At 37.9% G+C, this 27,030-nt stretch overlaps 1 protein-coding gene across 5 annotated transcripts in view; it reads left to right on the top strand.

Moving 5' to 3' along the window:
* The window catches only part of ARFGEF3 (ARFGEF family member 3), a 133,824-nt gene that overhangs the window by 33,914 nt on the left and 72,880 nt on the right, over positions 1-27,030 (top strand). For 3 of the 5 annotated variants that reach the window (XM_060190384.1, XM_060190383.1, XM_060190381.1), the window contains 7 exons: positions 1,401-1,523; positions 4,676-4,718; positions 6,960-7,038; positions 15,565-15,669; positions 16,529-16,862; positions 22,014-22,126; positions 22,872-23,776. In XM_060190384.1, the coding sequence (XP_060046367.1) occupies positions 1,401-1,523; positions 4,676-4,718; positions 6,960-7,038; positions 15,565-15,669; positions 16,529-16,862; positions 22,014-22,126; positions 22,872-23,776 (1,702 nt within the window). The remainder of the gene's footprint in view (positions 1-1,400; positions 1,524-4,675; positions 4,719-6,959; positions 7,039-15,564; positions 15,670-16,528; positions 16,863-22,013; positions 22,127-22,871; positions 23,777-27,030) is intronic. The other 2 variants (XM_060190386.1, XM_060190382.1) reach the window with 1 other exon arrangement.

Below are 27,030 nucleotides of genomic sequence, written 5' to 3'. Positions count from 1 at the left end.
TCTGTCCTATCCAACAACGACAACAACAACAATAATAACTACAACAATAAAACAACAAGGGCAACAAAAGGGAATAAATAAATAAAAATATTTAAAAAAATTTTTTTAAAAATTTTAAAAAATGAAATTCTAAGAGCTAATCACCTAATGCTTGAAATGTTAAATGAATGATGAATAAATCTTCTTTGACCTACAAAAAAAAGATAAATAATATCTTTTTTAATCATTTTATTTATTATTGGGTAGAAAAAGAGAGAAATTGAGAGTGGAGAGGGAGATACAGAGAGGGAAAGAGACAGAGAGATACCTGCAGTTCTTCTTCACCACTCATGAAGCTTTCTCCCTGCAGGTGGGGACCAGGGGCTTGACCCCAAGTCCTTGTGCACTATAATGTGTGCACCTAACCAGGTGCACCACCAACTGGCCCCAAGAACTAATATTTCTGTAACAACTCCATAAGAAGAACATTTGCAGAGTTTCCTCAGGATGTGACCAATAACAAGAGCTACTATACCCAGAGAAGTTCAAACCTTTAAGACTGAGTGTCTACCAGGCTTTTATAATTTTCACAATTTAATAATCAGGACATTCTTACTATTTACTGTAAGCCTTGCTCCCTAGTAACATAGCTGACCTTTACCTACCTTTTTAAGGTTTCCAGAGGGCTAGAGAGTTAGTCCATGAGCAATAATAGTTTTTATTATTATTACTTCTACTATGCTTATGACTGGAGCTTGATGAATCTACTGCTTCTGACACCATTTATTCTCTCTCTCTCTCTCTCTCTCTCTCTCTCTCTCATTGATAGAGAGTAACTGAAAGGGAAGTGGGAGATAAAGAAGGCAAGAAAAACAAACCTGCAGCACTGGTAGACCACTCATAAAACTTCCCTTCCGCGGGTAGGGACCTGGGGCTTAAAACCTGGTTCTTTGTGCATCATAATATTTACACTCTACCAAGTATATCACTGCCTGGCCTATACCAAATTTATTTATAGAATAAGAGAATAGTTTCCACCAATCCTTTTATAATACAGCAGTTGATAAATTGTGTTCTGATTTACAATGAAAAGAACTTTTCCTGATTAGTTTCCAGATATGAAGGTGTTATAGATAGAATTGTTTGGCATATCTAAAAATTACAACTTGAATTCTCCTATGATAACTCATGATATAAACTTTTCTAAAAGTGACAATTTTCAGAAATATAATAATTGTTCTCTGCGCTTTCAAACCAAGTCCCACAGAATATAAAGATCTGGGGGGATTCATTGATTAGTCCTAAATCAGGCTGACTTTCTATTGAAGAGGAATATAATATCCTCTCTGGCTGATTCCAAAGCATGTTGATAATAAACTGATATATACAGAGTGTGTGTTCCTATCTTATTTCTTTACCAGGTGTGCATTGAAACTTACATATGTAGCTGTCACCAGCGTAGTATAAACACTGCTGTGCGAGCAACTCTCAGTCAAATGCTGAGTGACTTGACTTTACAGTTACGACAAAGGCAGGAGAATACGGTGAGCCTTGTGCTATCCACACTTCCATCAGAATCTTGCTGGTGTTCCTCCATATGACTGCATGCCATGTGACCCATATCTTAGAAGGTTTTTTCCTGGCAGGGCTGTCCCCTACTGAAACAGCAGATAGATCTTGTTTGGTTTAGTAAAATATACATTTATATAAATACATCCATTAATAGTTACTTTTGCCTCTTTCATAACACAAGTGTGTTTCCCTTATGGTTTCTATCACTTTTAGTCATATTTTAAAATTCACTCTTCTTTTTAAATTATGTTATAAAAGTTCCCCAGATCAAATATTTCTGGCTAAAATATATTATCAAATATAAGAATCAGTCTCAAAATTCAGAAAAATTGATAGAAGTTTTGAGGTCTGTATGTTTCTCTTAACTAAGAAGTTGTGGCCAGAGGTCTCTTTTCCCTGCTGGTGCTATCAGGGTAAGGTTAATTCATCATCTCTCTGTCATCAAAACCCACTAGAGCTCTTTGCTCTCTGTTTGAATGGCTGTCTAAGAATGAGTAACCCCATCAAAAGTGTAAATATAATTGATGTCTGGTAGAGTTTAATTTCTGGTAGTGATAATAGATGGTTTTTTTCAAAATTGGTGTATTTTTAAATTCTGCCCTCAGATAATTTAGATTAAAATTCCTTTAAAATATGGAGCAAGTACTTTGAAATGAATAGCTTATTTTTTAAAAAATAGAAAATCTTACTGACAATCCAAAATATTGTAGAAATCAATTTAATGGAAGTTAATATTCCATGACTAATTTCAAGTATTTTTCATATTTATGTCCAACTATTTTCTAAATTGTTTAGAGGAGAATCTAACTGACTGGATGCTTAGAGATTATCTAATCAGATTCTTTTATTCATTTTAGAGGCTAAAGATAAAGGCCAGAGAAATGAAACTGAAATCTAAAATTAATGAGCATATCAGTGAAAGACCCAGTACCAAATCCCTGATCTTCTGACTCCTAGGCCAGGTTATTCATATGTGCTCTGGCAGCCAATGTTGAAGAAGAAACATTAATCTGGGGAAAAAAATATTGATTTTTTTCTTTTGTGTTTCTTATGTCAAAAGCCCAAGTTTCTATTGAAAGGCTGTTTTATTTAGAGATATGTTTATTTCTTTAGATATGCTCTGTTAAAAGCTCTTTCAGTCATACAAGGGTTTTGAATTTGGTTGTATTGGAATATAGGTTTAAAATAAATTCAATTCTATAAAATAGAAAAATATAAATATAGATAAAGATGCTTAATAGGCATAAACCCAAAGTGTTGAGAATTCTCATTAATATACAGTCGTAATCCATCCTCGCTAAATAGCAGAGTGATAAAACACATTAGTTGTAGTGATATTTTATATGAAATACTTAAACTTTCTAGTTTCAAAGTGATTTCAGTTTTATTTCTTCATTTAATCTTTTAATTTTTAATAGAAGAGTATTAGGTTTTGAAGTAAAATGGCTTAGCCTTTTATGCTCATGCTGTTTTTCTGTATGAGTGATAACACGTAGAGTTGTAGATACCTGGATAAAACTAGAGGATTATCTGCCTTTGCCCCCTCTAAAATGTGTCTGCTCCTCACTGATCATCTGAACTCACTCTCACCAGAGGCAAGATCCCAAATTTGGCAGAAAATTAGTGTTTTCTGTTATTTATTTTCTATTATACTTGCAAACTCTAGAGATGTTTCCATGCTCCAGAAAAACACAGTTCTCAGGATATATATATTTGAAAGCTACATGGTATCTACATGTCTTGTATTTTTGCCACCTAAAGACATTTATTTTCAAAAGATATTATATGGGCCTCTTGGAATATGAGGATTGCTCTATGTGTGTGTGTGTGTGTGTGTGTGTGTGTGTGTGTGTGTGTGTGTGTGTGTGTGTGTGTGTTAGCCTTGGGGATACATAGCATTCCCTTGGATGGGTACACATAATTTGTAGATGACCCATCATTGCGAAAGCACCAGGAGCCTTGTCAGAAGTAGGAGGATTTAAACAGGTTGGAAAGAAAACATTTATAATGCCAACAGTTTTAGCATGAAATGTATCTTCAAACTAATTATCTATTCCTATTCCCACTCCTACTCTCAGGACAGATTATGTAATTTGATTTTGTATCTTCAGAAATTCAGGAGTGATTATCAAGCCTTATTAAGCTCTTTTGACAGCCCAAGCCATAGTAAAATTGTAAAATTTCCAATTTTAAGAAGCAAAAATGCCACATCTAACTATGTGGCCAAGTGCTGGTGATTCTCCTGCCCTTCAAAATAGTGCAGCTGTATTTCCTCTAGAAATTACTTTTCAGAACTCATATTCAGTCATGTGCTGAGTTATAGGTATTAATAATATTTCACAAAGTGTTTTGGAAGCAGCTGAGCTTGAAAATTAATATACAAGCAATTGTTGGAATGTTTGCTATATATTGTAGTTGAGGGGAAAAGAAACAGGGCATTAGAGTGATTTAGTGGTCTAGTAGCTAATTAGATGAAAATACCCTCTTCCTCTTTCTGCTCAATAGTCAGGGAGACCTCCCTATACTGGCAAGTAAAAGATACTTCTAGCAAATGGCTTTCAACTTCCTAGTCTCCTCGCCCTCCAGGTCTGATTCTACCCTTACCTGACAGTTGTGGATCTTCCTAGCCAGAGACTAAAGTGGTTGATCTGGTCTGCCAGTCAGAAATTATCATGCTCCTCAATCAAATAGGGAGCTGATGCTTCTCACCAGCTTCATTTTTGACATCTAGAATTTAATCCTCCTTATGACAAGAGTCTGTGTTCATTAGGTGCTATTATTAGGTACAGTTTGTGACCTTGGGATAAATTGTTCTCCATGTAATAGTTACTCTGCTGTTTAGGCAAATACTTTCCCACTATAGACATATACTTCCAGAAGTTTTTTTTAGAGCGTTGGTGAATTATTTTGGAATTGATAAACTCAGCTTCAGATATTATAATCTGTTCAAAAATAGTGAAATGCTGTCAAGTACTGGAAAGTATGTTTAGGTAAATTAGATGAGTCCAGAGCTTTTAGAATGTTGTTTTTTTCTTAAACATTTGCCATTGACTTAAGATTCAGGGTTTTTTGTTTCCCATTTGTCCAAGTCTCCTAATCATCCTGTGTATATCTCCCTCATTAGATCATTGAAAACCCAGATATCCCACAGGATTTCAGGAGTCAAGGTACTGGGTTTTATTTTTGCTACCTCAGTTTTAAATGTGAGTATGACGATGCCTGCTACATGTTTAGTGTTGGGAGGTTACAGGTAAGTAGGAGTTCTCAGATTAGTTAACTGTTCTTGGAGGCATGCCTTACTTGGTAGTGTTTAGTTAGCTTCTGTCTTCTTTCCTGCATGCTAGCCACACCTATTCTATTCCAATTCCTATTTCAATTTGTGAAGGACATTAACTCTTCACATACCTTCCTGTTTGGAGACTTTTTTTTTAGTTACTTCATTTTTCATGAAATAAGTTGTATTATTCGAAAGAGAATTTTTAAAGGATTGTAGAAACCTGAGTGCTACTGCACAAGAAGTATTCTTTGATATGAAATATGAATTACCTCACAGGTAATCTTGCAAAAAATAGGATAGAGAACCAGTCTAAGTAGCTGATGAAATAAAAGAAGAAAAAAAGAGAGGTCCACATATAATTGGCAAGCAGTTTAATTATTTAATTACCTTATATTTATTTTGTATATTACCATCATACTGCTTTGCTCTAATTTATGATGATGCTAGGGATCCAACTGTGAGTGGTTTGCCTCAGGCATTGAAAGGCTTTTTTGCATGACCACTATGTTATCTACCTGAGCTACAGTTTGATTTTTTTTTTTTTGCCTCCAGAGTTATTGCTGGGGCTCAGCGCCTGCATCATGGACCCACTGCTCCTGGAGGCTATTTCTTTTTTCCTTTTGTTGTCCTTGTTGTTTTATTGTTGTTGTGGTTATTATTATTGTTATTGATGTTGTTACTGGATAGGAAAGAGAGAAAAGGAGGGGAAGACAGAGGGGGAGAGAAAGATAGACACCTGCAGACTGCTTAACCACTTGTGAAATGACCCCCTGTAGTGGGGCACTTGGGACTCGCTAGTCCTTATGCTTGGCGCCATGTGCACTTAACCTGCTGCGCTACCACCCAACCCCCAGTTTGATTTTTTTTAATGTAGTAGTAATTGTTTCCTGAAAAAGTTATAGGTAACTCAGTCATATTATTTAAAATTGGAGTATGTTTTATCTCATATTTGGTCATTTAAAAAATATTCAGAAGAATCTTCCTTTGACATTTTTTCATTTTTCCATGAAGAGAATCATGTAAAAGGGAGAGAATGTAAAGATGTAGAAGAGAAAGAAGCTAATCAGTCACAACTAGGAGAAAGAGTAAATGAAAGGAGTAAAAAAGAGAAATGCTTGAAAATTGTTTTCTAAAGCCCTATTACCTATATGATTTTAGTAGCAGCTTGTTGCATTCTTGGGTTGAGGCCCAGAGAGTGGTCCTACAGTTTTTACCCTTCAAAACTCTCAAGTTTCAAATGATGTGTTCCAAGATTTAGTCTTTTAGTCTCTAGTGTGGTTCCTCATTATAAGTAAAATTCACACTTAATAAAAAAGATGCTATTTAAGAGAATATTTAAGAAATAACATAACTAACACCCATCCAAAAAGATTTGTTGCTATGTTCATAGCAACACAATTTGTAATAGCCAAAACCTGGAAGAGGTATCCAACAGATGAGTGGCTGAGCAAGTTGTGGTGTATATACACAATGGAATACTACTCAGCTATAAAAAATGGTGGTTTCACCATTTTCAGCTCATCTTGATGGAGCTTGCAGAAATCATGTTAAGTGAAATAAGTCAGAAATATGGGATGTGCTCACTCACAAACAGAAGTTGAAAAACAAGATCAGAAGAAAACACACTAAGCAGAACTTGGACTGGAGTTGGTATATTGTATCAAAGTAAAAGACTCTGGAGTGGATGAGGATGGGGGAGAGTTTAGATCCTGGAACAACATGTCAGAGGACCTAGTAGGGGTTGTATTGTTGTGTGGGAAACTGAGGAATGTTTTGCATGTACAAACTATTGTATTTACTGTCGACTTTAAAGCTTTAACCCCCCAGTAAAGAAATTTTTAAAAAAGAATTAACATAACTAATTAACATAACTAATAGGGTCTTTTAACATTTATGCTGGTAGACTATAGATAACTCTTATTCTGCCTCCTAGGTTTCTGTGAATTGTGTTGTAAGAAACAATATATTGTTTTCTTTTTGCACTATATTTTGAGTATTTTAATTTAGAAAAGAATGAGATAGCCTAATCAGTTTTTTTTTTTGTCATGGAAGCACTTAAAATAGAGCATTTAGGGAGCTTGAAGTGCCTCCTTCAGGTAACTAATCCTTGCAACCCCTCCATTTTTTAAAGGGTTGACAGTAGAGGCCCTCTGTGATGACCTTGTCTCTGTGCTCACTGTTCTGTGTGAGAAGCTACAAGCTGCCATCAGGTAAGTTCCTTCAACATGGACACTCTTATTCACCAATGATCTGTCTTTTTATAATAACTTTTGTCTATAGGATTACTTAAAATTCCAGAGCTAAAGAACAAGTCTCCTTCTCTTCTTCCCATTCACCTGTCATTCCTGAGAAATTCACAGAGTGCATTTAAACAAACCTACATTATGAAATCCCATTACTTTAAGTAATTTTCAGGTGAGTAAGTGGGAAAACAGTATCTTGCAAAGAAAAAGCAATCTCTTGAGGGTGGCAGTGAGTAGGGGGAAATGAGGATCAAAGAGCTGGGGTCAGGGCTGGATGGTGGTGCACTTGGTTGAGCACACACATTACCATGTGCAAGGACTTGGGTTTGAGCCCCTGCTGCCCCTCTATAGGGGGGTATGCATCATAAGCAATAAAGCAAGCCTGCTAGTGTTTATCTTCCTCTCTCTCTATATATATATGTTATGTCCTTCCCTCTCAGTTTTTCTCTGTCCTATCAAATAAAATATAAAGAAAAAAAACTGTTACTGGGAGCAATGAACTCATATTGCTGTTACCAAGTCCCAGTGATAACCCTGGTGGCACATTAAAAAAATGTGGGAGTCCAGCTCCTGCAGGGGTTCAGAGGAGCAGAGGAAAATGAAAACACTCAGAGGCAAGGAACCTTGAAACCATCCAGGGAATGGCCTGGAATGGAACACTGAACACATTTATTGGGCCATGTTTATACAGCAATTTTTGGCAAACTTCCCCATGAATTTAGATCCTTCACCTAATTATGTAATTATTTGTCTTATTGGACTGAGACCTTCTCTCACTCTTTAATCTAGTTTGGGAGAAGGTCAAAAGCAACTAAGTGATGATCTCTTCTGCATGTAACCCCAGAGAACTGGTGTGTTTCACATGCCCATGGAGGACTGCCTCCGAATAGCTAACTAATCAGCTTGTAGCATAGATGATTTGCCTCTAAAAGCTGATTCCCAGTGTTCTCCTGTGAGGTTTGTCTCAGAATAGGTTTTCCACCATTTCTCTTCTTAGGTTAGTATGACATGTCTCCTCAAAAAAAAAAAAAAAAAAAAGCCCTAAGTGCTAGAGTGAGCTTCATATCAAACTGCATCTTCCCTTCTCCCTCTTATAAATGAAAGAATTGAACTGTCTTGCCTTTCTGGTTTTTTTTTTCTTTACCATTTCCTAAGCCTATGAGCTCATTGGTACATCTTTCAAAAGAACTCTTTAAATACTTTTAATTTTGCATTCTACTTTAATCAGTGATATTCTTATAGGTGGTATTCAATAATCAATTCTTCATACAGTAAGCTGACAAGACAATTAATTAAATCATAAAAAAATCAGACTCTTCGAGATGAGATAACTGTGGTAAAGTAGAACTCAAGAAGCAATGACAGTAAGGAAAAACATGGTGAAACCTGAACTGATTGAGGTGAATTACACCAAAGCAAAGATCCTTTGTCTTTGCCATTTTAATTATGACATATCTTGGTGTGTGTAGGTCTGATTCAATTCTGTTTGGAATTTTGTATGCTTCATAGATAGATAGATAGATAGATAGATAGATAGATAGATAGATAGATAGATATGCTCCCAGTTAGGGAGTTGGAGGAAATTCTCGGATATTATGTCATTTATTATATGTTCTTCTCCTGTCTCTGCTGCTTCTCTTCTTGTGATTCCTATTGTTCAAATGCTGTTACCTCTGATCTTATCCCAGGTATCTTTGGTGCTGATTTCATTGTCTTTGGGGTTGAGTTCCTTTACACCTGGGAGGTGCTAACTCAGAAGCCAGGAATTTGCAAGAGGTGTATAGCTGTGCTGGGAGGGCCACTTTAGTTGTAGGGATTCATCTGCAAACTTCTCCACCATTACCAATTCCAAAATTTAGCCTGGAGCATAACTCACTAGCTTCCCTGTTTCTGCACAAGACCCATTGCAAAAGCTTAGAGCTTACCTCAGACTGTTTTTGGCCTCACTCCCACTGCCGACTGGCTGACTCTCCTACTTGTCTGGGCTATTTTTCTGTTCCATAGTGGAGTATGTAGACCTTCTCTTACTCCCTTCTCTTAGTTCCCAACTCCATACTCCATACAACTAGAGTTGTATCTTGGTTTCTATGAAAATCTGTCAGTTATTCTAATTTAAAAATAGAGATTTCTGGGAGTCCGTCGGTGGCACAGTAGGTTAAGCGCATGCGGCACAAAGAGCAAGGACCGGCCTAAGGATCCCAGTTCGAGCCCCTGCCTCCCCACCTGCAGGGGAGTCGCTTCACAGGCGGTGAAGCAGGTCTGCAGGTGTCTGTCTATCTTTCTCTCCCCTTCTCTGTCTTCCCTTCCTTTCTCCATTTCTCTCTGTCCTATCCAACAACAACGACAATAATAACTACAACAATAAAAAAATAGAGACTTCTGGGGTGTAGCCTGATGCAGGTTTAATCAAGGTTTATTACACTATGAGGTACAGCAGTATGGAAGTATTATTAGGTAGGCAAAATGGCAAATGTAAGAATAGGTCCAACACAGAAGTCCATAAGTTAGTTGCTAGAATTCAGCTACACATGTACAGGTCCCAGAAGTGGCCATGGCAGTCCTTGGAAGGGGAGCTGGCACTGAGCCAAACAGGAAGAGAAGGAGCAGGAAAAATGCCAGCAGGAAAAGAGGCCTGACTTCTGGCAGCCTGGAAGTTAAATAACAACCAGAACACCCACAATCCTTTGTGGATTTGCATAATATACTATACTCTAGGCTGACCTCAGCCATATGCTAATTATGTCCTAAAATCTATGTTGTGTCACAGCACCCAGTTTTTCTTGTTATTTCTTCTGTGACTTTGTTGGGTTGTTGTTTCTGTGAATTTGGATCTGGTTATTTTCCCCTCAGACCCAATTCTACCTATGCTGTAGTCACATTTGTTTGAAGCGAAATGAAAAGGCTCTATCTGCCTACAAACATCTTGCTTCTTCTCTTTTATTTGATTGGAAAGAGAAATTGAGAGGGAGGAGATAGAGAGACAGACATCTGCAGCACTGCTTCACCACTTGTGAAGTTTCCTCCCTACAAGTGAGGTCTGGAGGCATGAATCTAGTTCTTTCCACATAGTGACGTGTATACTCAAGTAGGTGGTCTGCTATCCCTGACCCTAGTATCGAGCAGTTTGAAAAAACAAATCTCTATTTAGGTATGACTGTAGATTGGTGTGTATCTTTGTTCTGTCACTAGTGTAGAAAGTCCCCCTCTGATGTTAACATTCTGTGAAGCTGATTACATTCAACAGGGAATACTCACTCACTGAAAGCAGTTTGGCAGGAGCCAGCTGTCAAGGCTGCATGCTCTCCACCCTCACTCCCTCGGGTTTTAGCATTGTACAGGAATAAAACAAAGACTATGAAACTTTGAAAAATATAGAAAGCTATATTCGTTACTTTGCAGACAGAGAGAACCAAAGAGCCATTTTCTTTTTAAGCAATTTGTTAAGGGAGAAGTCTATTTTTTTTTAATTTTTCATATGAAAAAAGTGTACCACAAGAAATTATAACAGGGAATCAAGTTAAATTAGAATGAGATTGTAGATCTATAATTGATAAATTTAAAACAAATTATTAATGTGATTTTTTTTTCAGCTAGGTCCAGGGAGGGTGTGGTATTTGGGGTTCAAGTTCATGCATTAAAATTGGTTGTAGTGGTGGCACACCTGGTTAAGCACACATAGTATGAAGCACAAGGACCCACTTAAGGATCCCAGTTGGAGCCCCTGGTTTCCCACCTGTAGGGCTATCACTTTATAAGCAGTGAAACAGGTCTGCAGGTGTCTATCTTTCTCTCTTCCTCTATCTCCCTGGCCCCTCTCAATTTCTCTGTCCTATGGAAAAACTCAAAATATGACCACAGAAGCAGTGGATTTGTAGTGTAGGTACCAAGTCCCTGTGATAGCCCTGGAAGCAAAAAAAGCAAATAAACAAAAAAAACCTGGATAACTCAAAAATCAACTATAGGAATTTCCATCTGGAGAGTGACATACGACCTGCTTACCTGAAGCGATCCAAGTTTATGACTACTAAGCTATGTCATTATTATAGACATTCTATATTGATACCTTCTAGAAGGTATTATATGTGGGATTCTTTTTCTTCCCAGCCATATATTAAGTTCCTGACATATACTAACTCTAAAAAGGTTTGCTTTCAAAATTATTAGAGCTAATTCTAGTTTATAATACTAGAAGGGATCAGTGCACTCTTTAATTCTGAAACTGAGCTATGGAATACTAGGAAAATGCATTGCAAAAACATACATTGGACATATTTACAACACATTAGAAACTAATAATCGTGAGTCTATCAACAACTGAGTAAAAAGTTAAAAGGAGGACCAGGAAATAGTTGACCTAGTAGAACACACATTTTGCCAGGGGTCTAAAGACCTGGGTCTGAGCCTTTGGGACTATATAAAACGCACCTTTTACAGGAGCAGTTTCACTAATGCTGTGGTGTTTCTCTTTGTTTCTTACTCTATGTATTTCTCCCCCCCCCACTTTCTCCCCTTCCCCAACTCTCATCAGAAAAAAGGGGGTCTCTGGAAGTGGTGGAAATCTTTATGGACAGTGTCCTGGCAAAAATAAATAAATAAGTGATACTGTTTAAAATTAAAATGCTTCTGAAACATATGATCCAAGGTTAAGCTTTAAATGGAGAAAATAATTCATCTGATGTGTTTTTTCCTAGTTTCTTATAGGACAATGGATCACAGGTGAATTTAGACATAACAGCTTTATGGGATCTTTAAAAAAGTACTTATTAATGAGAGAAAACCAGAGTATCACTCTAGTACATGTGATGTCAGGGATCAAACTTGGGACCTCATGCTCTTAAGTTCAACACTCTAGCTACTGTACCACCTGGCAGGCATTGTGAGTTTTATGCTTTTTATAGGATTCTCAGTGTTGTTTGGTTTTTTAATGTGATTTTTCTGTCATAGTTCTGCTCTAAAAACTGGAACTTTTTATTTGTTTGGTTTGTTGTAATCTTTTTCCCATCTTGATGTAATTACTTAAATTTGATTTAGTTACTTAAGTTAGGGGTTCTGTCAATAACTCTACTGTAAACCATTAACCTTCCAATAAAATTATGAGGAAAAAAAGATAGAGGTTCAATTTAAAGAAGCTGATTGTTCAGCATGCTTAGTGAAACTAACCAGTGACCTTCAAATATGCCTTGTCAGGTGGTACTGTGTCTTCACTTTTGTATTTGTTTAATAGTTACACCAGAATCATTTCTTCTGGTTTTATTACTTTTTTTTCCTTCAGTTTCTTTCTCTGAAATAAGATTATGGTCAGTCTTTGACCTCAATAACCATTTCCAAAATCAGTACTCAAGACACCTCCTAGAACTTAAACTCTGTAGGGGTATGTAGTTATCATAATTTCAGTCTCTCAAGATTAAGAAAATACATTCAAGTATTCAAAAATAGCCCACATGCCTTGGAGATACAGTATTAATAGAGCTCTATATTAGGTGGGCAGAGTTGCACAATACTGTTTAAGTTCAGTGATTTTTTAATAGACTTAAAAAGCTATTCTTTCTTGTCTGGCTCCCATCACTGTCACCTTACACAGTTCTCCTTCCAAATGAGATTTTCAAAGATTACAATACACTTAAGTCACAGAGGCTAAGTTATATGCTAAGTTATATGTTCATACTCTGTTAGTTCTAATTCCATTTCACAACTTACACAATTAATTTCCTTAATCCTTATAATTTGAGTGAGTTCTTAAAGAGGCAAAATCAGAATGGTTCAAATAAAAACAAAATCTGAGTGTTCCAAGGATTCGGAATATGCTACCAGATTGCTCTCGCTATGACCTTGTCAGGACAGGCGACTGTTTCATTTTCTCATTGTCTGATCCACTCATAAGACTTGTTCTTTATGGTTAATACACATGGGAAGAAATTCAGTAATAAGGAGAGAAACAGACCTACAGATAGTCCACCTGTCAGCCATGAAATATTCAAACAAAAGACTGGACAATGTGACTCAACCCTTCTCAGCACACAGATTTGACCTAGTGTATTTTAAAGTGGTAGCTGACTTCTAAGTGACTTTCTGCTCTGTGGATTATACATAATTATCTGTATATCAGACAGATATGAAATGGAAGCACATACACATTTTTCACATGCATAGTGAGGGTCATATATAGAAGTCACATTTCATTCAACTCTCAATGACATGATTCATGCAAGGCATTGAACACCCATTTTTCTAGACTCCTACAGCCCACAGAAAAGCTGCCACAATTGGTCTCCAAGGAGACTGTCAAACCAGTTACCTTGGCAATGCCTTCATCTCTCTGTCACTGTGCATTGTGCCTTGGGGTTATAGTAGTTGTTGTGGCGCACTTTGCAAATAATTCATTGGAAACTAAAAACTGTATCTGTTCTAATTATTCAGAAGTTGAGAGTCTTTATTGCCTATAACTATTTGTGTTTTGTGATACTGATTGAGATATTTTTAATTGGACCATTTAATAATTATTCTTTACTGGTCAAATGATTAATTTGAAAGATTAGCAAAGGCAATTCTCTCAGAGCTGATTTTTTTTTTTGAATTTCTCTTATAAATGATATTATAGCACCATTTTGCCTTCTCCAGTGCTTAATTTTATAGCATCCGTAATGACTGTTCGAATATGTAAATTTGCTCATGTTGCTCTTCCTACTTGCAGGACAAAGTCCAAATAACCTAACATGGCATCCAAGACCCTTGCTGGTCTTTCCCTGCCCACCTATCCAACTGTCTCTTGCTGATGACATTCTTAGACCCCATTCTAGCCACAAACCACCACCACGACTACCACTACCTTCATACACACACGCACTTGGCAGATATGTTCTCCCCAGTGCCTCTAAATGACAGATTCCTACTTGAACTTTAGGTGGCTATTAAAATAGTATTTCCTTTGGAAATTCATTTTGAATTTTTCTAAAGAACACTAGGCACTATCCTATATACTTTCATGAAACTTCAGTAAAGTCTGTACTTAACACATTGTACTAGTGTGTGATCTACTAACTTTTCTGTCTTAAGTCTCATAGGAGTGAAGAATGTTCTGTTTCTGGTCAGGAACTGTGTCTTATTGAAAATTATAGGGAGTTTGGTGTTGCTTGTGCTAAGCTGTACACACACGTAGGTATATATTCCTGAAATTTTTTTATTTAGTAAACCAGTGTTAACTCACTAATAATGAAAATCATACATAAGCATGCTTGTATATGGAAGCTTGTAGGTGTATATGTGTAAAACATAAAATCCTTACCTGACCCAAGAAGGGCTTATTTTTTCTCACCTTTTTCTTTTTCCTCCAGCACCACTATCCTCTTGATAAATAGCAATATTTTTGTGTCTCTTCAGTCTTTACCCGTATCTCCTAGCCTTGGGGTATGCTTGAGTATATTCAAATATACATCAAATTCCCTTCCTCAAAATAATAATTTTCTTTTATTTAGTGTACATGTGATTTAATCAAGGGAGGTCATTTTATTAGAGTATGAATCAGTCAAGGGCCACATTTTATCTGTTTCTTTTTGGTCTTGTTTGCACAAATCTTTAAAATCAAAAACATTGTTAATTAAAATTATTATTGTGTGTGTGTGTGTGTGTGTGTGTGTGTACACACACATAAAACCAGGACTTCATACATGCATAATTTCATTGATGTAGACCACAATTCCTTGGGCAGGATTTCGCCTTTGGTTTGTTGCTTGCCAACCAGTTTCAGAGTATAATGTCAAGTTTATACACCTGGGTATTTAGTATTGCACTTATATAAGAGACCAGTGTCCCCTGTTTTATATCATTTGTCTGCAATTCAAAACCTTACTCAATTTGGTAGTTGTATAGATACAATATTTTGGCTTTTAGGATGGTCTAGTTTTTTTTTTATTTTTTTATATATTTATTTTATTTATTTATTCCCTTTTGTTGCCCTTGTTGTTTTATTGTTGTAGTTATTATTGTTGTTGTCGTTGTTGGATAGGACAGAGAGAAATGGAGAGAGGAGGGGAAGACAGAGAGGAGGAGAGATAGACACCTGCAGACCTGCTTCACCGTCTGTGAGGCGACTCCCCTGCAGGTGGGGAGCCGGGGTTCGAACCGGGATCCTTATGCCGGTCTTTGTGCTTCGCGCCACCTGCACTTAACTCGCTGCGCTACAGCCTGACTCCCAGGATGGTCCAGTTTTAACCCACCTTTTCTTCCCACCTTTTAAAACTTCTAATCTTCTTGCTATCTCCAAGAAAGGTTACAGCTGGTGTACTGGGAGGGTTAGGACTTCAGCATATGAATTGGGAAGAAGGTCACAGTTCAAACCATAACACTAACATTCCCACCAGAATTGATGCTTCTGTAATGCCTAATGATGTTCTAAACATTTCCACAACCACCTCTAAACATTGCACCTCTACAACTATACCATTGTCTTGTTTGCATTTGCATGTGTTTCTCTTTCTTTTTTTTTTTTTTCTGCAGTGACAGTCAGCAGCTGCAGCTTTTGTATTTGGAGTGCATTCTGTCAGTCCTCACCAGCTCCTCCTCCTCCATGCACCTGCACAGAGGCTTCACAGACCTGATCTGGTGAGCACTCACTTGGCTCCCCCATACCGACTTAAGGGGCTTGCTCCTTCTAGCTGTGTGTATGGGTTCCCTTCCACAGCATCCAGACAATGTAAATGTTTTGAAGGGGAATTATTACTATTGCACATTTCAGACCAAAATATAAAGAGAAGCAGATAGTTGTTGTTATAAAACATGCCCCCAAGACTCTGTTTCCTTTTGTTTACATCATAAGAACAGGAGACCCAGGAGTGAGATTATTTTCTAGAGTTTTGGTTCTCAAAGCATACAAAGTTATAAGAAAGTTGTGTGGTGGAGGAAGAGTTACTGAATATTACTAGTCAGACCCAGTGCCTTCTCTAACTCAGTCAACCTGAATACTTGTCATTTAATTTGAGTCAGAGTCATGCAAGTAAAGGGACCTGAAGGCAGCCAGCTAGTTACTCAGGGATCCTGAGCTTTTCCACAAGTAGGGAGTTGAATAGCATGTGTCAGTATGAGAGATGTCAGAATTTTTAATTAACTTTTCAAATGAGAAGTATATTTATGGTAAAAAATTAACTTTGTAACTGCATCATCTCTTATGTTGATATTTACTCATACATGATAGCTCTTCAATACTTGATATATTTGGTTAAATCTAGCATGAGTTATGAAGAAGGATATTCTGTATGTACATGCAGAAGTAATGCGGAGATAGGAGACACTGGGGACACTTAGCAGAATGTAGCTAAAAGGAGCAGTCAATTGCCCAAATCTTATTAGTCCTCTTAGTCTTATTTATGTGGTACCTGGAATATAGTCACATCCTCAGGCTAGCACTCACATTTGATTCCTTGGTCTATACGACATTACTTTTTCCCCTTCTGTCTCTTCCCAGGAAAAACCTCTGCCCTGCCCTCATCGTGATCCTGGGGAATCCAATTCATGACAAAAGCATCACCTCTGCTCACAGCAGCAGCACAGGCACAAGCATTGAGTCAGACTCTGCCTCTCCAGGGGTCTCTGACCATGGCCGAGGGTCGGGTTGTTCCTCTGTTGCACCAGCCCTGAGCAGTCCTGTGGCTCGGACTATTTACTACATTGCAGCTGAGCTGGTACGGCTAGTGGGGTCAGTGGACTCCATGAAGCCAGTGCTCCAGTCTCTCTATCACCGGGTGCTGTTGTATCCTCCACCCCAGCACAGAGTAGAAGCCATCAAAATAATGAAGGAGGTAGGAAGCATTAATGAATGCCACTGGGTTTGCACTGTTTGAACACAGTGTATTGCACATAGGAAAAGACTCAGAAAATGTTTGCCTATCACTTGATAGAACTTAATTGTCACCATATGGTATCCAGTAATAAATAATATCTTTACCATGAAGGTGTGTGTTGAATGTGTTGAGAGCTGGGGTTTTGGGTAGAAGGAGTTGATGAGTGCTCGTTGATGCAAAGTCATGTGATGATTTAAGCTGCATACATGTAACTAGGCTTCTGCTTCTCTTCGGTACTGTTTGTGAAGATGTAAGCATTTGCTCACCTTTAACAAATTGAATTTCAAATTGTTTCTACATTGTGATCTATCCAAAGAAGAGCATTATTCATATCTACTGAAAGGAGTCCCTTTGTTCTGTTCCATGTTGGGCCATTTGTGATAGTAAGTCCAGTATACGACTTCATGGTTTTGAGGAGGAATTTGGGTTACTTACTTCAAATAGAGGTTCTTCTATTTTCTCTCAAATAAGCCTTCTTTCTACAGAGGACACTACTATGTTTTCTCCTTTTGCATACATTCCCTCACTTCCAGGGTGACTTTTCAGAGTCTGGACAATTCTTTGTCACTGTTGCCTAAAGAAGTATTATCTAGGCAATATTGCCCTCTCGAATAGTACAGACTAGTGTGAGCCAGTTTTTCTGAGTAGCAATGTCTTTGGTTTATATGACGCAATTAAACTGAGAAAGTCGGTAACACAGAAACAAATGAGCAGGGCTTATGTCCACAAAGGAAATCACTAGGCAATGAGGATATTTGTTTAACCTTTAGGAGTCTGAGTCCGTGGTGTGTTATTTCCTTGTTCTTTTTCAAATTTGTCACTCTGCCACATATGTACCTGTTGATCAAAGACATACATCACATTTTGTTCTCCAGGGTACATTTGCTCTTTTTTCTACTTGTCCCCCGAATGATCAGTAATCAAAAAGTACACACTGTTTCCTCTCTCTCTCTCATAGTTCAGTGTTAGAAGGCATTCTCTCCCCTTTATAGTTCTCTGACACACCAACCACTGCTACCACCTCCCTCACTGGAGCTTGACCTAGTTGAGATTAAACATATCTTGCTTTGTTTTCTTGCTATTTTTTTCTCTTTTTAAAAATGTTTCCCTCTGATGTATGTAAATATCTGCACTTTAGGATGCATTCTCACAAACACAGACATCTGCATTGAGGAGAATATTGTAAGACTTCATTTTGTTTGCCTTCTTTTATAGTTCTCTATTGAGAAAACAAAAATTACACTACTGTTTTCCGGAAATTTATACACATAAGCATAAGCTGTTGTTATATCATAAATGATGATAATACTTTTTTGATTATTTCCCAATACATTTTGTATGTATCCTCTTCTGGTGCAAAAGAATGTGTGTGTGTGTGTGTGTGTGTGTGTATTAGCTATTTAATGTTGACTTATAAAATTATGAGATAACAGAGGTATCTGATCCCATCACCAGAGTTCTGTGTCCCCATTCCCTCCATTGGAAACTGCAGAAATTCTCTCAAGTTCACAGATACGGGTTTACTATTATTTTTATAACTATCTCTCTGTGTATATGTTTGTGCGTGTGTATGTGTACACCCCATTTATTCTATGGCCCTGCCATCTAGTCCTCATTTTAAATGTTAATTTTTAAAGATTTTTAAAAATATTTATTTATTTATTTTCCTTTTTGTTGCTCTTGTTGTTTTTATTGTTGTTGTAGTTATTATTATTGTTGATGTTGTCATTGTTGGATAGGACAGAGAGAAATGGAGAGAGGAGGGGAAGACAGGGGGAGAGAAAGACACCTGTAGACTTGCTTCACTGCCTGTGAACTGATTCCCCTGCAGGTGGGGAGCTGGGGGCTCGAACCAGGATCCTCGAGCTTTGCGCCACATGCACTTGCCCGCTGAGCTACCGCCGGACTCCCTTAAATTTAATTTTTTATAAAATAAAAATACCAGCAAGACTATAAGATGAGAGTGGTAGAATTCCACACAGTTCGAACCAACAGAGTTCCATATCCCATCCCTTCCATTGTAAGCTTTCCTAAGTCACACCTATACCTATTACTACTTCTGAATGTCATTCCTTTTTTGTCTTCTTCTCTCTCTGGGTCTTGATGGAACTGGAGTTCAGAGCCCTCTGGTCATCTTCCCCTAACATTTCTCCCACTCTAGGAGTATGGACCAAAATTCTTACAGGGGTGCAGAAGGTGGGAATTCTGGTTTCCGTAACTGTTTCTCTGTTGGACATCCATATGCACATCCACGGGTCAATCTATACACCCAGCCTGTTCCTATCTGTGGGATAGGGCTCTGAAGAGGTGAGGTTCTGGGACATACTAGTGAGGTCTCTGCCCAAGGAAGTCAGGATGGAATCATAGTAGCATCAGAAACATGGCAGCTGAAAGATGGTAAGATGGTAAGATATATAAAGCCGGACAAAAATGTTTAATAAACAGGAACCAAAAAGTAGGGATAGGGTAGATAAAATTAGGGACTATAGGATGGCAAGAAGCTACAAAGTATGTTTAGGTATGTTCCAAGGGGCCCATGACTTTCTAATTTTTGCCTGAGCTTAATAGCTAAAAATATTGTCTGGGATGATGGTGTAAGAGTTGAGAATAGGCTTAGAAACTAACGGTCCTCTGTGACTAGACTTAAACCTAATAAGCTTGGCAAGCAGGTAAAAAGGCCTAAAGAAGGCATCATAAATTGTCTAATCAAGTATATACTACTTAGGCCTAGACACCCTCCTCTCAAACCCTACCTCACTTCCCCCAGTCACTCTATCTACTCAACTAGATACACAAAACAAAGTAAGATATATCTCCTAATCTCTTCTAACAGGATCAGCATTATTGTCACCCCTTGATAGTCCTTAGAAGAAACACTATATACAATTCTCAGAGGTTACACAGGCCCCCTATTCTAAGTGTGAGTATATATGGCCCCTGAGTCAGATCAATGGGGTAATCAGTTAATTGTATTTCTATACTTTCTTCAAGTTTGGGAGCCACTCTCTACCATATCTTGCTTTTCTTTAAGAAGTGAAAAATTACTATAAGTTTAATGTGAGCTGCAGCCAAGGAGGTGGTGCAGTGAATAAAGCATTGGGCTTGAAAGCATGAGGCCCCAATAATTTCATTCCAAGCATACCATATACTAGAGTAATGCTCTGGTTCTCTTCCTCCTCTTCCTTCTCTTTTTAATGAATACCTAAGTATGTAGAAATTGATGTATATCATTTATTTTGTTATGGAAAGTTTGCATTAGAGAATATATGGGCTCTCCCCACACACATATACACACAATTCATTGACCTTTTTTGCAAAAAAATGGGACAGCTAAAAGTCCATAAGCCTAGCTACTTTGGTTGGACAGGCTGAGACTGACTTCAGCATTATTCTTTTTTTTAATGTAAAGAAATAAAATGTAGAGAGAGAATCAGAAATCTGTGCCTGCCACAGCAGAAGTCCTCAACTTATGGGCAAGAAGAAAATATGGAAGGATAGAAGAGTGTTTCTTAAAATAGACTCTGTTTAGTAGATGTTATTTTCTTTTTTAAAGTTTATTTATTTATTTATTATATAGAGACAGAAATTGAGAGGGGAGGAAGAGATAGAGAGGGAAAGAGACACAGAGACACCTGTAGCCCTGCTTCACCACTCATGAAGCTTTCCCCCTGCTGGTGGGGAACAGGGGCTTGAACCTAGCTACTTGCACACCATAGTAAGTGCACCACCACCAGGTTCTGTGGATGGTTTTTCTACGAATACAAATTACTTTTAAAATAATGGGCATAATAGGACTTAATTTAATCAAATTAAAAGTTTAACTTAATTAACCTTTCCTTAAATTAACTTAGCTTCAACTTAAAATTTTCAGTAATGACTTCTACCATATGAAAAGAAAAATCAGAACTGTTCCTCTATGGAAATCCTTCTATGCATGAAATTTTATAGATGGTAGCCAAACCATCATAGAACAATACATTTTCTACTGCTTGTTTTTAAAACAAAAAATGTAGAACATATGTTCCAATTATCCAACTTAGATAGATGGAAAACGAGTAAGCTTAAATTTAAAGAGAGCAGGAAGAAGGGAAAATAAATATAAATGCAGAAAAATATTTATAAGCAAATATAGTTTTGTGGAACAAAAGTACAAAATGGGCACAATTATAGATACTAAAGGCATTTAAAAAGTTTTGAGACAATTTATGCCACTAAATTTGAAAGGTTGGATTATTCCATAGGAAATAATACAGCCTTTGGGGCCGGGCGGTAGCACAGTGGGTTAAGCGCACATGGTGCTAAGCAGTAAGACCTACTTAAGGATCCCGGTTTGAGCCTCTGGTTCCCCACCTGCAAGGGAGTCGCTTCATAGGCAGTGAAACAAGTCTATAAGTGTCTTTCACTCCCCGCTCTGTCTTACCCTCCTCTCTCAATTTCTCTCTGCCCTATCCAACAACAGGATTGGCAACAACATTAACAACGATAACTAGCAAGGGCAACAAAAGGGAAAAAATGGCCTCTAAGAGCAGTGGATTCATAGTGCAGGCACCGAGCCCCAGCTATAATCTTGGAGGCAAAAAAATAAAAAATAAAAAAATAACACAGCCTTTAAAGATGGCTAAAAAAATAAATTGAAGACCTAACAGTCTTGTATTTTTTTTTTCTCATTGAGAAGTGAATGGTCTACAGTTCTGTTGTTGACATATGGGTATAACAGATAGTGGCTAAGAAAGTCTTATAATCTTTTGAGCAAGCTGAATCTATAGTTTAAATATTACAATTAAAATTAGACTCTGTATAAAATGTCATATCAACATTCAAGGAATGCAAAATTCCAATAATATGTGAATTTTTCCAGAGATTAGAAAAAGGAACTATTTCTCAACCCACTTTTTGAAGCTAGCCAAACTAATTTGATAGCAAAAATAAGACAAAGTACAAGAAAGTTAACTTATTGGTTGGTCTCTCTAATCTTATTAAGATTTGTCATTGCAAACAAGTGTGCATCTCTTGAGTATCATTCAGTAAAGGAAGTGCATTTGTTTGGTTTTATGACTTAAAAAATTTTTAATATTCACTGTTCTGTTACATATTTTCTTTTTTCTAAAGCTACTTGGGAACCCACAGCGTCTCTGTGATATGGCAGGACCTAGCTCCACCGAATCAGAATCCAGAAAAAGATCAATTTCAAAAAGAAAGTCTCATCTGGATCTTCTCAAACTGTATGTTTCCCCTTTTATTCTGTATTTACTGGGGGAAACAATGCTTCTCTGAATACTCTTGACCTTGTTTCCAAGTCTCTGAAATGTTTACGAATCTATATTATATGGAATATGTTTAATTATGTACCTGCATACACTGCATACCATATGAGCCGTCTTACCTCAACCTATTAGAATCACAAATCTCTCGATAATTCTTACATTGACCTAAAGAAAGCCCAGTATGCAAAATTAAATGCACAAAAACTATCCACTTGGGTTATTTTATGAAAAATTGAATTACAATACTGTATTGGATTTCCTTATATATAGCCCCCACTCAACCCCAAAACTGAATATTATCTTATTTGTATTATGCAGATCTGTTCAGTAATGTTTATTTTATAAGAAACGTCCATGAGATCATATAGCTACTATCAATATTTTGTTTCAAAACTAAACATAATATACACACAATTTTGTTGTGTTTGTAAGGATTGCCAATTCCTATTTGTAATTTTTGTTTATATCCAAATAAGTCAGCTAAGAGAGAGTGTGTTTCAAGGAAGACCACTTTGCTATTTCTTTGCTGACCTGAATGTATTTATTTAGTGTTTATTTTGTATTATGCCCAGGTTGTTGAATTCCATGTAAATCAGATTCTCTTTAGAATACTATAGTACTCCGCCATCTAACAATTCTTTTTGTTTTGGAGCATTTTTCTATGGAACATTTTCCCACCATTTTCTTCCTTGAACACTTTTAGGATCATGGATGGCATGACTGAAGCATGCATCAAGGGTGGCATTGAAGCCTGCTATGCTGCTGTGTCTTGTGTCTGTACCTTACTCGGGGCTTTAGATGAGCTCAGTCAGGGTAAGGGCTTGAGTGAAATTCAGGTTCAGCTGTTGCTTCTACGCCTTGAGGAGCTGAAGGATGGAGGAGAGTTAAGCCGAGACTCCATGGAAATCAATGAGGCTGACTTCCGCTGGCAGCGGCGAATCTTGTCCTCAGAACATACTCCTTGGGAGGCAGGAAATGAGAGGAGCCCTGATATCAGCATTAGTGTGACCACTGACACAGGCCAGACTACTCTGGAAGGAGAATTAGGTCAGACAACACCAGAGGACCACTCTGAAAACCACAAGAACAGTCTCAAGTCACCAGCCATCCAGGAGACCAAGGAGACTTTGAGTAAAGCATCAGAACCAGAAGCAATAGATCAACCAGATGTAGTTCAACGAAGCCACATGGTTGCCTACCCTGATATAACTAACTTCCTATCAGTAGACTGCAGGATGCGGTCCTACGGATCTAGATATAGTGAGAGTAATTTTAGTGTTGATGACCAAGACCTTTCTCGGACAGAATTTGACTCCTGTGACCAGTATTCAATGGCAGCAGAAAAGGATTCAGGGAGATCTGATGTGTCAGACATTGGGTCAGACAACTGTTCACTAGCTGATGAAGAGCAGAACCTTCAGGATCGCCACCGGTCCCTGCGATCTGCTGCTCTGTCTTTGAAACTGCTGAAAAACCAGGAAGCTGATCAGCACAGTGCCAGGCTGTTTGTACAGTCCCTAGAGAGCCTCCTTCCTCGCCTGCTGGCTCTTCCCAGTGTGCAAGAAGTGGATTCAGCTCTCCAGAACTTTGCTTCCACATTCTGCTCAGGTTTGTTAATTTTTTGCTAGAGCGTGAGAATCTTGTCTAATAGGAAGTCATCACCATACTGGTTGTTTTAAGGTGTGTAAAAACACCTGACTGAACTTTTGGATATCTTCTTTTTAAAGAGAAAAACAGAATGTAAGAATTATTGGTGGTTTTTTTGAATTATAAAGCAGCTAGTGAATGGAATATACTATGATATTGATAAAAGGCATATGGTATATAATAGAGAATAAAAGAGCTCTTTTCTAGAAAACTGCTGCTGAATAAGAGGAGAGTTAATTAAAATATTGAATTCATAAGTAAGCTTCTACTCCTTGTTATCTGAGAACTTAGAGCAGTTTACTTGGGGTACACCAGTATGCAAAATATTTTGAATATATTTCAGGGTTAGATGGTAGGTTAACTGAACAATATAGTCTGAATTCTCCCGATCTTCCAGTGTGTGCTTTTTTAAAAAAAATTTGTTTCCTTTTGTTGCCCTTGTTGTATTGTTGTAGTTACTATTGATGTCATCGTTGTTGGATAGGACAGAGAGAAATGGAGAGAGGAAAGGAAGACAGAGAGGAGGAGAGAGAGACACCTGTAGACCTGCTTCACTGCTTGTGAGGCAACTCCCCTGCAGGTGGGGAGCCGGGGGCTCGAACTGGGATTTTGCTTTGCACCTTGTGCGCTTAACCCTCTGCGCTACTGCCCGACTCCCTCAGTGTGTGCTTGGTAACTTCATATTCTTTTTTTAAAAAGTGTTTATTATATTTATTGGATAGACACTCAGAAATCATGAGGAAAGAAGGAAGGGAGAGAGGGAGAGAAATAGAGAGACACCTGCAGCATTGCTTCACCACTCATAAAGCTTTCCCCCACAGGTGGGAACTGGGGGCTTCAGGTCCTTGAGCATTGTAACATATGCCCTCAGCCAGGTGCACCACCACCTAGCCCCAGTAGTATCATATTTCCCAATCTTTCCTCCCTGCTGAATGCCAGCATTGTGACCCAGATAACATTTTTACAGTAGTGTTGTGGGAGATACTAATCAAAATATATCAGGCTAACTCCCCTTTTATTGAAGGGTAAAATATAATTTGTACTCTTACTGGTGGGAGGAGATAAAGAATACAGGGAAGCAGCATTTCACACAAAAGTAATGAGTTTAATGACAATTTTCTTGAAAGGTATTACAGAAAGAAAGCAGTGAAATAGGTACATGAAGTTTATGACAGGAATAAATGATTACCTGGCTCAGTCTTCCCCTGAATTTTAAGAGTCTCTTGACTGTGGTTGCACAGTAGATGGACCTCTTGGAACTGGCTTAGAGTGAAAGGACTAACCCTTAGGATTGACACAGAACTAGAATGTTTTGCAGACACCCGTTCTGGTGAGGTGAGAAATTGTACCCATATGCCAACAACTGTACTGTAAACCATTAACCTCCCAATAAAATTTTTTAAAAAATAAATAGGCTGGGAGTCTGGTGGTAGCACAGTGGATTAAGCACACGTGGCGCAAAGCGCAATGACCAGCATAAGGATCCTGGTTCGAGCTCCGGCTCCCTACCTGCAGGGGAGTCCCTTCACAGGTAGTGAAGCAGGTTTGCAGGTGTCTTTCTCTTCCCCTCCTCTCTCCATTTCTCTCTGTCCTATCCAACAACGATGACATCAATAACAACAATAATAAAAAAACAAGGGCAACAAAAGGGAAAATAAGTATAAAAAATTAAATAAATAAATATGCTAACAAGTGGAAAAATTTGAAAGCATAAAAAAAAGCCAAGGTCACCACTGGCTTCTTAATCACTGAGCCTTGAACATGTGTTTTAGTTATGCTTACAGTCACCATGTTTGTTGTTTGTTCTATTGGCTCCACACTGCCCTCTTGGTTCTTTCAAATTGCAACTCTGTCAAATTCATTTTGATCTTCCAACAAAAAAACCACATGCCGACACAAAATGATGCTAGCCCTATTACTGGAAACTGGTCAGAGCTGACAGTTGTGTTAAGAGGTAGCTTAGTCAGTGTCATTCAGAAGCTGACCAGAACAATTGTTGACACATGGATACAATTTCTTATCTCCATGTGATAGGTGTCTACAAAATACTCTCATCCCCAACTTCAGTCCTTTTCCACCATCATGCACCAGCACCCCAGCCCCCCACCCCCCACCACTCCCTCCATCCTTCCCCAGTCCTTTGTTCCAGAGACCTCATTATTGTTTAGAAAAATACTGTAGTTATGCTTCATAAGGAAGCTCTTAGTAGAATTAAATAAGTCCCATAACAATTGCTTGATGACCAGACATGCAAGAAAGTGCACAAAACACCTAATAAAAATGGGGGGAAAAAACTGACCAGATTGTCCTAGCAGAAAAATAATAAAAATGATCCTTCAACCCAGATATATGTAAGGGCAAACTTTTTTTTTCCAGCTTGAGTATACATTTAGCAAATTTTAACGTGTTTGCAGAGTCAATTTTTGGGCATTTCATCATCTCAGAAAGAAGCACCAAATCCTGTCATACTTTAGCCTTCTGCTACCCATACCTAACTAAAAGCTAGTCTGTCTTTTTTTTTTTTTCCTTTGTGTGTGGAGGGGGTTGGTGGTAACTGGGGGTATTGTGGTTGACTGTATAGTCTTTAAAACATAGGTACAGGCTCTCACCTCCCCTTGACTGGCGTCTAGGAGACACAACAGTACTCCAAATGTTCCTTCATCCTGTACCATTCAATTCTTCCCCAGAGGCCTTCGCTTCAGTGCAATAATACATCACACCCAGCCCAAGTAAGATCATTAGATACTGGTTTTTCTCTTTCTGGCTTGTCTCACTCAACATTGTGCCTTCAAGTTCTGACCATGATATTGCAAAGGAGATAGCCTCATGATTTTTAACAGCTGCATAGTACTCCATTGTGTATATGGATCACAAGTTCTTTAGCCATTCTTCTATCATTGGGTTGCTTCCATGTTTGGGCTCTTACAAACTGTGCTGCTGTGAACGTCAGTGTGCATAGGTCTTTTGGATAGGTGGTTTTTATTTTCCCTGGGTTTCTATCTTGAGAGAGAGATTGCTAGGATAAGGCAGGTCCATTTCTAGCATTCTGATGAATCTCCAGACTGTTTTCCATAGGGATTAGACTAACTTACTGTCCCATCAGCAATGTAAGAGAGTCCCTTTTTCCCACCCTCACAATGTCTCTAACAGTTTATACTTTAATCTTTTCTAATGTATGATATTCTCACAGGTATAAAGTGTTGTTTTTATTTGTT

This window comes from Erinaceus europaeus, chromosome 4 (assembly GCF_950295315.1).
Source record: "Erinaceus europaeus chromosome 4, mEriEur2.1, whole genome shotgun sequence".
Taxonomy (NCBI): domain Eukaryota; kingdom Metazoa; phylum Chordata; class Mammalia; order Eulipotyphla; family Erinaceidae; genus Erinaceus; species Erinaceus europaeus.
The sequence above is the reverse complement of the archived record's forward strand: the minus strand, read 5'-3'. Positions and strand labels throughout refer to the sequence as shown.